Source organism: Schistosoma haematobium, chromosome ZW (genome assembly GCF_000699445.3).
Source record: "Schistosoma haematobium chromosome ZW, whole genome shotgun sequence".
In the NCBI taxonomy this organism is placed as follows: Eukaryota; Metazoa; Platyhelminthes; class Trematoda; order Strigeidida; family Schistosomatidae; genus Schistosoma; species Schistosoma haematobium.
The window spans coordinates 11,745,519-11,756,814 of record NC_067195.1 but is presented as its reverse complement, the minus strand read 5'-3'; the positions used below and the strand labels follow the sequence as shown (position 1 = coordinate 11,756,814).

The following is an 11,296-nucleotide window of genomic DNA, read 5'->3' as shown; positions in this document are numbered from 1 at the left end:
AACAAATTTGAAAAATAATTTAGTAAGGTAATACATTTGTTTAATAGCCGTAGGAAATGAAAAGGAATTATGTAGTCACGCCTGTTGAGAACAGAAATTACTGCTTGTGTGACAGTACAGAATAAGAAAGCTAATAAAATGTGCTTGATAAACTTGATTTCTAAGATTAAACACAAAATGGCAATTAATTTTTTTTAAGACTGGTATGGTTTCGATTGAGATCTGATCTTACTCTTTCCTATTTGCCTTCAGGACTCAAATATAGAGCTTGCATTAAGATGCCGTTTGATTATTTCCTCAATGTATGTTCTATCCACTTCCAGCGTCTTATCCTAATTTCCTTAGCAGCCGGACGTTTGCTTGTTTTCCACTATAGTTGGTTGTTGCACCTGTTGTTCTGTCTACATCCCTTCTAGGGTTACTGCCGTCCACAAGCCCGAATAAAGGAGGAAGGCTGGGCACGGGTTTAGTAACCTCAACCCATAGGAAACAACTTTGCTAAGAAAGCGCTAACCAGGAAAAAATTATCTAAACTCAGTAAAGTCATTCAGTTAATTCTTAATAAGTAAACAAAGAAAAACAATAACGTCTGCAGGCACACAACACCGTCATTGATCTAACCACTGTAATTGTAAGACATTTCATTATCAAGAAATAGTTATATGAAGGCAGTCTACTAATGGAAGTTAGGATTGTTTGTTTTAAAATTAATAATAAATATTTCAAAGACAATGCGTAAAGACATAATTAAGCACTTATTAAACTATTTGATGCAGAATAGTTATATGTTTTTAAAGCTGTACAAATAAAATATCAGCTACCAACTATTAGAGACAGTGACACTATGTTATACAAATCATAACTTATAATTGAGATATTCATAGTGTTTAGCGCTGTCGTTAAATTTCACAACAGAGTTTCATGAAAGCGTATTAATTGTGACATTCTTTAAAGGTTTTATATCTCTGTAAGAAGGATCAGTTAGCTTACTGCGTCTTATAAATTATAAATTACATATATATGTATTCATCTAGAGAATTCTAAGTAGGACGAAATGCACATCCTGCATTCCTTTGCAAGTCACAATCCATCTCTCCTACTTATTGATAATTGGTACAAGTCCATGTGAAATTATTTAATAATCTTATTCTGAACTTTACTATTACTATAGAATTATCATGATGAATAACGAAATTCCTCACAGATTAATGTCTTATTATGAGTAAAAAGTTATATTTACATTGAACTGTCATATTCATGTGATCAAATATTAAAATTATAATGACATATTAAATTTTTAATTCACATCTTATTTAAACCAGTCGAAATCACCTCACTTATTGGATTATTTCAAAATAATGACACACTGAACACTCATCATACTAAATTAGTATAAAAATAGAAACAGATATTAGTAATTGTAATATGTCATATTTGTGATTTGTTGTTAACTTTAAAAATATTCTACTATTTTACGGTGCTCGACAGAATTAAAGGTTTATTTTACAACAACGACAACAGAGAAAGCAAATATCTTGGTGAATTAAAAGTAAACTAATTACAGAAGTAAACAATATTCAAGCCAGTAATATCATCGAACGAATCGTCACACAAAATATAAAATGGCTTCTGTTTCTAAGATTATCTATTTCATTTCTATACTTACTGCAATCGCATGTATTATTGTATCGATTGCCACTAATCCAACATGGAATGGTAAGTTCTTAAACAATTCTTCATTTTCTGTAAGTTTATTTTGTTCATTTTATCAATGACTTTAAACGGAAAGAATTTTATTTCCATGAAATGCCGATAATTTGCTGAAATTAATGCGACAAATAGTTATATAACTCGGCATCATACAATCTTTATTTCAGCGATAACATTTTTCATAGCATTAGGCACAGTTAAGTTTAATTTAATACTTTCAACTTTTATCCAGTGATCATCATTCATTTTTTATACTAAGATTATATGTTTATCTAAAAGATGATTAAATGCTTCTGATTTAATGGAAATATTGAGGTATTCTTTTCAGGATCTCTATACATGTCAGAAGAGACTGTTTAAACGTCAGCCCTTAACATGAACAACTGGCAGATTTAAATCCTAACAAATGAAAGAGGATGAAACGGTTGTCTATTATTTCAGGTTTTCAATGATTGCCTAAGTTAGGTTCGTGATTTAAGTGAAATTCAACATTCCCTACGACCCTATCCTGAAACAGAAAGGGTCTAATCTGCAAAAAACATCGTATTTGTCTACTTAAATTCATTTACTTAGAAAATGTAAACTTCGTTGTGACTGTTTTTTTCTTATGTTTTTACATAGATAATACAAATAATTCCTCGTTGAGAGCAAATGGAGGACTTAGTATAGCCGGACTGGTTTTGTTAGTAATAGCAGCTATCCTTGCAATTGTTTTGATTTGCAGAGATTATTCCAGAAGAATAGTGATCGCAATACTTGTTTTACTAATTATAGCCTGTAAGTTTATAAAATTTTCAGTTGAAGTTATTACAAAAACGTACTTAATTGTGATATTAAAAGTATATATATATATATATATATATATCACAATTTAGCAGTAGAACATTAAGATAGTGTTATCATAAATGTAGAACGACTAATTGATTGTCTAAAATTTTAGAGTTTTTACTTATTATTGTTTTAAAAAAGTCACAAAAGCCTGATTACCAGCTCAGAATGATTAGCATTGCAAAGGGTTAGAGGTTTGTCAGGATAATGAGTTAATAAAAGTATCGAATATATTTGAATGAAACAAATTTTCTAGGTGATCCTTTCTACTATAAAAAACCTTCATTTTCAAGCGTTTGAACAATCCAAATATTCAGTGATATTTTTTATTCCATTTGAATTGTACTAAAATAATTATTTATGAGAGTATAATGATGAATCACTAGAGAAAGCTGCTTTAAAATGCATTAATGAAGAGTTTAAGTAATAGAATAAAACGCATATTCTTTGAATCTTGATTTTTGTTAGTTGTTCAGCTGAAACCAATCAGTCAGTCGGTTGAGTAAACTATCTCTCAGAAGAATTTTAACTGTAATGTTTTCACGAAAGTGTCCATAGACTTCAATAAAAATAGTCTGGTTTTTCTTCCAGCTCAATATATCAAACATTGTTGATAAACGTTACGTTGACTGTTTATATATTATATTTATTTGGAGTAATATTCCTTCTTTGCATTAAATAACTAATACAAACGGAACACAAATATGTCGAGGATGAGACAAGCTTTTAGGAAATGATAATAAATGACGATTGTCTTAATGCATGAATTAATTGGAGTTAGCTATGAAGACAGTTAAATGTCAGCTAAATGGTCTAAATGTATCATATTAATCATGAAACCTGAAAATTCTAGATTCAAATTCTGGCAGGATTACTAATGTACACAGTTGAAAAGTTTTAAACAAAGGTAAAACAGATGTTCACTCGATTTTTCTTCGTTCAATCTTCACAAAATAAGTTCGTTATTATATGTCAGGTTAACAAATTCTTCTGCATATATCTAGGTCTATTTTACACTAAATTAACTTATCGAGTTAAATCACTTGAAAATTACTGTATCTACATTAAACTATCTTTTTAGTCCTTTTTCTATTAATTTGTCTAAATTAATTATAGTGATATGTTTCATAGTCGCTTTGGCTATTTATGGTCAACAGATTAATTGGCAAGCATGGTTATTATCAGCTATGTGGGTAACGTTTATTTGTATTCTCATCGCAATAATATTCTTATTGGTTGATGATTATTAGATTGCAAGTATTGTTAACAGTCTCCATGGTTTACTTACATAAAACAATACAACCTTACTTAAATAAAACAAATGATTATATCCATTCATACAATAAATTTATATATTTCCTTGTTTATTCAGATAACCTGTTTGTTTATTTATTTTTCTTGCATAGTTCTATAAATTAACTCTCTGGTTTATTGTAAATTTTATTTCACTTTATCCGACATTTCTTAATTTGTCTAAATACTGTCTCACTAATTTTGATTTTTCTTGAAACTTGTTCGTAAGTGAAGGAAGGATATGAATATATAGGTATCCTAAAATTGGTAATATTATTTTTATTTTTAGAAGACAAATGAATTTCATTGTTATTAATATGATACAAATGTTTACTTAGATGATTTGTAGTGTTATCATAAACTTTTTAATTTGTGCCGCCTATATTTGTCAAGTTTTTACGTAATCAGTATTTCTTATCGATTAAATAGAAATAAACGTTTTTTTAAAAAAAGTAAAACGTGTTAAAATTGTCGATTATTTACACATTTTTTACTATTGATTATGAGACGCTCAGTTGACAACGTAACGAATTCGGCTGATACAACGAAAAGGTAAGTGATTTAGTCTAGAATTGAAATTCTTTATTCTAAAAATGTGTCCAACAGAGGTAATGATGCATGCATGATGTGCTCATGGATTCTTACTTTTAAACTACAAAAAAAACGCTTGATATAACGTAATATTTGTTATACAATATAAAGAACCTAACATGAAAAACTCGGATGAGAATGCCTACATCATGGCTTCATGTTAGAAAGACAGCGAACAGAAATCAGATAGTTCTAAAAAGCGGCTTCATTTCAGTGAAAATACATTCGCTAGTAAAATTTCATGTATACCACTGAGTATAAAATTAAAAATTTTAATGCAACTTAATGTTTGCAATCTAAAGTTTCATGTTTAACACAAGATAGGGTGATAACATGAATGATGTTTAAACCATTGTCTAAGTTATTCAGTACTCCGGAATATTTGATAATTTCACAATTGATGATTAAATATTATAAATATGGAAAGTTCCGTAAATCAAGGAGCACTTTACTGGGAGTTATTTCGTTTGGGTAAATGTGAATTTATAAGCGTATATTGTTTGATTATCTTAAGCTAAAACAGTTGTCCATTAATCCAGTTTGCATCGGTTTAAAAGACTTACAAAAACTACTAAACGTTTCGCAAAATAGTCTGAAGTCACTAATAGTGTTTGTTGAATCATATTATAGTGAATGCATCATTCATCGATATTAATAAAACAATAATAACAATTAGCGCATCAATAAGTGTATTTTACTACCATTATTTTTTGTTAGGATGAGAAAAATAACTCCATCATTAAAGTTATTGATTATTTAGGTATCCTGTTAAATTTGATTGTTACGATTAATAGTTAATAAGTTGGTGGTTATTTATCAATTAAGTGCTCGCGCGCGAAACCAGCAGGTCCTGGGTTCGAATCTCACAGGGGGTGAGGTCGTGGATGTGCACTGCTTCGGAGTCCCACAATAAGACGAAACAGCCATCCAGTGCTTCCAGGTTTTCCATGGTGATCTAGCTTCAACTGACTCATGATCTTAACCATTGAAATTGCTATAATATCCACAAAACCCATCTGAAATTAGAAATGAACAGGAGGCTTATTCATAGTCAAAATGTAGGGTTTGGCAAATAATTAGACGACAATAGCATATGTTTTCATATGCATCAATCACAGGTTCAGTACTTTAAGAGTAACTTCATATAATAAGTTTTCTTTATTAACTTGAATAGAGCAAGAACAAGGAATTGAGAAGAATAGCATGAATCCTTTTTTCTTAGGTTCCCACCAGGTGCTTACAAATTATATTTTAAATTCAAAATTACCGTAAAATTTAAATATTTATGACAGTAAAATTGAATACGTATCATCATGGTAGAGCAGCGGTTTGAATAAATGTAGTGAGATTGGCAACATATAGTGTTGTAAATAAATATAATGTGCGAGAGAAACTTCTGGATCACAAGACATGGCAACAAGATATCATACGGCTTCAATAATTAATTGATTATGTAATGAAGCAGCTAAACATAAATTAGTAGCATTTAAGTAAAACAGTCTAAAGTAAAACTGTGGATTTGAGATAAGTGATGTAATTGAAACAAGAGAGAAAAAATTGCAAAAATGATATAATAAACTGACGATAAGCCATCAAAGCAAGAAATGGTTTACAACTGTTTACTTATGGATACATAAATCATGCTTGAAGTATTTGGTGTCTATGCATTCAGTGAATTTGAGAAGAATAAAATTTGACTGCTGATTGATGATGCTGATAGATTTCAGTCTATCAACTCAATGCTCTGTTTCAAAAAAAATGTGTTGCAATAGCACTGCTAGTGTGGTGTGTGCTACTTATATTGACATACAATTGGTTCCCTTTATGAATTTAAATAGAGCAAGAACAAACATTGATGCAGAATAGTATGAATTCATATTATTTCGAGGTTTCTCGTCAGCTGCTTACAAACCAAAATTGTGATAGAATTTTTACATGGAGATAGTGTGAAAACAATTGATATAAATGAGTGTAAATAACTTGATTACAATAATAACTATATATATATGCTAGAAACAGGTCAGAGGTCCAAAGAGGGGGGGTTAATCCACGGTGGATGGTGTAATAATTTAGTGAAGTTCATAAATTGTGTGATAATTGTAGAGATTAATGGAATTAAATTAATTATTATTATTATTATTACGTAATCTACCTTATCATTATTTAATTTCATTAATCTCTACAATTATCACACAATTTATGAACTTCACTAAGTTATTACACCATCCACCGTGGATTAACCCCCCCTCTTTGGACCTCTGACCTGTTTCTAGCATATATATATAGTTATTATTGTAATCAAGTTATTTACACTCATTTATATCAATTGTTTTCACACTATCTCCATGTAAAAATTCTATCACAATTTTGGTTTGTAAGCAGCTGACGAGAAACCTCGAAATAATATGAATTCATACTATTCTGCATCAATGTTTGTTCTTGCTTTATTTATATTGACATAAGTAGTATATGATGTTAGTCGTGAACAGAAGGTTTGGCAGCAGAGAGACAAGAGGATCGAACAGTAAAGAATGGAAACAGGATGCAATTTGTATGAAAATGCAAGAACAATGAAGTCTGAGTCATTTTGAGACAATTGGTGGACATTTTGCAAATTAAGCATTTACTTTATGATTGTTAGATTTTATTAACAAGTCCTGTAATGTGTGTTAAATACACTCGATTGTCCCAACCCGTGTTCTGTTCACTACACTAGAAGCCTTTAATCTCATCGTTCTGAGGTTTTTTCGCGATATGTTCTTGGGATTGAACGTAGGTAGATAGAGAGATTTGTGGATAAATATATTTGTAGATAAACGGATGGATTGATAGATAGATGAGTAGATAAATAGAAGGGCAATGGGACGTTTTTCACACTTATAAAAGAATGGAACCCTCATTCTTTGAGACAATATTGAAAATCAAGGTTTTTGTGGATATTATAGTAATTTCAGTGGTTGAGATCATGATTCATTTGAAGCTAGACCACCACGGAAACCTGGAAGCACTTAACGGCCGTTTCGTCCTATTGTGTGACTCCTCAGCACTGCGTAATATTGAAAAAATACATTAAATTTAATGATTCATTAACTATATATGTTTTTATCAGATTAATGCTTGAAATAATTTATGCACTGATTTACAAGCATTACATTCAAGCAGGTAAATAATTGATAAACTAATCACATTTCATTTTTATATCATACTCACTTTAGAGTAATGTAGTTCAATACAAATTTGACAAGATTGCAAAATGATTAAACAACCATCTGAAATTGTGTTATATTGTCATAGACTAAATCACTACTGTCATGGAAAGATTTGAGTTAGTATAAACAACAAAACCTGTAGCATATATATCATTTATAATAATAAATACACAAATTTATAACGCATGAATTTTTATTGTCGTTAATTCAGTCTTTAGTAGACAACGAATTCTTTTCAAAATCCATTTGATTCTACATGCTGACCATTATAAGACTTTGTGGAATAAGTGATTATTTATTAAAAATACTTTGGATTGCAATCAAATATTTCCAAGAATAGTTAAATAACAACAGTGAAGACTATTAGACATTATTTTGTACGCATATGTTTTAAATAAAAATTCACTGTTTTAATGCAAGATATTCAATTATTCTGACGTGTGCATTATTATTATTACTGAACAAAGAAAAATCCGAAATGTATAATATTTTACTACATGCAATAAGTGCATCTATGAACTTACTTACTTTTGTGGGAGAGGCTACATTGGTTGCACAAAGTGATCACCAACAAACGCGTCTCAGAACATTACACGGTGTGGCTTTAAAAGGAGGAATAAAAACCTATCACCAGTTCGATACGGAAGTACATAATCTACTCTGGCTACTTTGCTTCAAAGAAATTATCCTTCAAAGTAATCTATATAACCAAAAGAATTGGATCAAACGGAAGTTAAACAAAAAATCTGTAAACTGTTCAGGTGTTTGAGACCCATCAATTCAAGCTCAAACTCTGCATGTGAAATCAAAACGTTCAACCTCTCATCCTCTCTTGGCCCTAATTCTCTTCTGTAGTACGTTTTGATATTGGTTTTATTATCATTTTGTACTTTTTTAAAACCGTTATAATTTATCATTGTCCTCTAGAAATTTTTTATGAATATTATTAAAGTGTGATCATAGCCTTTACGTTTTTCATTTTTCTTATTATCTGTCAAGTGGACAATTTTCCCTCATAGTTCTAACATGTAAATTATTTTCGTCTCTCTATTCTCCTTTAATCACCTGATCATGAAACAAACTCTTTCTAATATTTGAAGTCTCGAACAACTGTATGATGCGATCTCTTCTGTGCTTCTATAGACTTATAAACTTATCAAACAACGATAAATACGAATGTACGACTTAAGTAAATGATTTCGTCGAAAAGAAAATTTCCTTCGCTTAATTCTTTTGGTCTTTATTCAAATATATATAACTTTAGGTGTGCTACTGAAATTGATTTATGTGTAATTTTAGTCTACTGCAAGTTATTACACATTTCTATATGCTGTAAATTCTCGATATTTACTTTCAGAAACTCAAATAACAATAAAATTAATTTTAGAAGTTCTATGCGTCTTTGCCTAGATGACTGATTCATCGAAGTAAGCATTTCACCAAGCAATACATATTATAGACTTCTCGCTGTTGATATTCTGCCGGAAATTTCATTAGTCTTGGCTGGAACATGAGCATACTATGAGGATCGCCTCAATATACCCATTATGACACAATTTGATATAGAAATGCATGTCTCGGCTCCCACTGCTAACCACATTCTATTTATTCTGAATAAACTTGTTTCATAAAAGGCATTGATGCTGTTGAAGTTTCAAAACTAATAAAATTCAAATGAATTATTGGTTGAGCTAATAATTCATCTTAGTTGCTGAATTTTGTATGTAGCAATTGAAATATTGAACTATCTGAGTGCATTACCAAATACATTTCAAGTTTACCAAAAATTAAACGCATCTAAACAATACTAAACATTATATACACTGAAATAATTGACTGCTTTATTGACTCAGTAATCTAGAGAGTGGCACACGGACGTTCAAAGGGATTTTTGTGTTGATTGAGTGAACATATTATTATCAAATTAACGAATTCCAGAGAGTACGAAACACGAGTACTGGATTTAATTTCTATCCTCAACCCGAAATATAATCAAGTTATAGCTACAAGTAATATTGACAGACCAGCTGAAGGAGACGATAAGTTAGTAGTAACTGATTAAATGAAATTCCTAAGTATCTGTAACACGCAGAGAATAGATCTTTGTGAGTAAATGTGTCTTCATATAAAGACTGAATGAATAAACAATTCTTAATTTAACAAAATTCAATTGCAGATTTTTAATAAATGAGGATTGAAGCATGCATTATCTAGTCAAAGCTAAAAATCACATTACATTAATTAATTTTAAACATCATCGTTTTAGTTAGTTTAAAATTAAATTATAATTTCATTTAATTAGATCATACTAGTAACCACGACCTTATATGTTAAATAGCTTTAAAATCGTTTAATAAAGCAATCTTAGTCACGTGGTTTTGACATAAACACCATTTTTCTGTTTTTAATACCTTTACAATATTTGAGTTACATTTAATTACATAAACAAATGATTAATGTATATATATATCGTAAAACTATAATCACATCTACGTTTGTGAAATTTTCTTCAATACTTTTATGGTTTTGCTGGAAGATACATCTACGATTGACGGACATGAACATAGAATCCTTACGACCATTGAAGTAGACAAATTGTTTAGTGTTCCCATTTTGTAAAGCGTAAAAATTTACTGATTTTCACTTTACGGAAAAGATGGATAAAATAAAGTTTATGAACGTAAGGAAATTTCATGAAGACAAAAGACAGGAGAGTTTACAAGACTAAATATCTTATGAGATTCATATGCATTTATATGTTCATTCGGTAATCTAGTAATCTAGAAATTATAATCGATTTATTATTCTGTTGCGCATAATATCTTAAGTAGTCTCAAATTGACTAAAAATGCTCTTGATTTTAGGTGATTGGAAGCCATTTTGTAGTATATTATGGAAGAGTGATTCCGTTAACCAAAGGCATATGATTTCTCCTGCTAGTTACATATGCGTCGGCCAGGGCCACAACCATGAACATAATCAGTTAGCTGTTCAAGGCCTGACTGGTCTTTGATTGGACTGAGATTTTATGTTGTTTGATCATTGAATAAAAATCAATTTAATTTTAATCTAGTCCTCATAGCTAATCAAATTCTATTCATCAACCGAAATGTGTTTACAAGTTTCGCAATAAGTCCACTCAAAACTGAAGATCCATCATTTTAACTGTTAGGTATGCTGAGGAATATACCAATCATTATCAAGTTAAGTCTAATGACATCCTTGGACTCTAAATGGGCATTCCCTATTGGTCATTATTTATTTCACTCGTTAAATATTGTGTAAATGTTGTTTTCTATTTTATGGTACGATGTGGTTTGTTTGTTTGGTATATAAATAGAGTATGTCTGAAATATAATGATTCATAACTCATAGGCTGTGAATTGCGTTCTAGACTCAACTGGCTGGGCTAGACAGGGAAGCGGGACCAATCGAGACTCTATGTCGTCCTTACATGTTTTACGTGTCACTGTAATCGATCGATATAAACGCTGCTTATCAAAACCTGCAGTCCTCCCGTTACAACATTAACGAAAACACTAAATGATTATCCTTACGTGTGGATGTAGAGTACTAGTAAGATACAACAAGCCAATTGTTAAATCTAAGGGCTTTTATCAACGGAGGTCGTTAGCACATTTATAATACTTACTCATAAGTCGTAT

The 11,296-nt window shown here is 30.3% G+C and overlaps 1 protein-coding gene across 1 annotated transcript; it reads left to right on the top strand.

The window, feature by feature from the left end:
* The first annotated feature begins 1,420 nt into the window (after positions 1-1,420).
* On the top strand, positions 1,421-4,265 carry MS3_00002780 (uncharacterized protein). Its single transcript, XM_051210405.1, has 3 exons — positions 1,421-1,716; positions 2,332-2,487; positions 3,655-4,265. The coding sequence occupies exons 1-3, from the start codon at positions 1,623-1,625 to the stop codon at positions 3,786-3,788; spliced, it is 384 nt and encodes a 127-aa protein (XP_051070395.1). The 5' UTR covers positions 1,421-1,622; the 3' UTR covers positions 3,789-4,265.
* Positions 4,266-11,296: the final 7,031 nt, after the last annotated feature.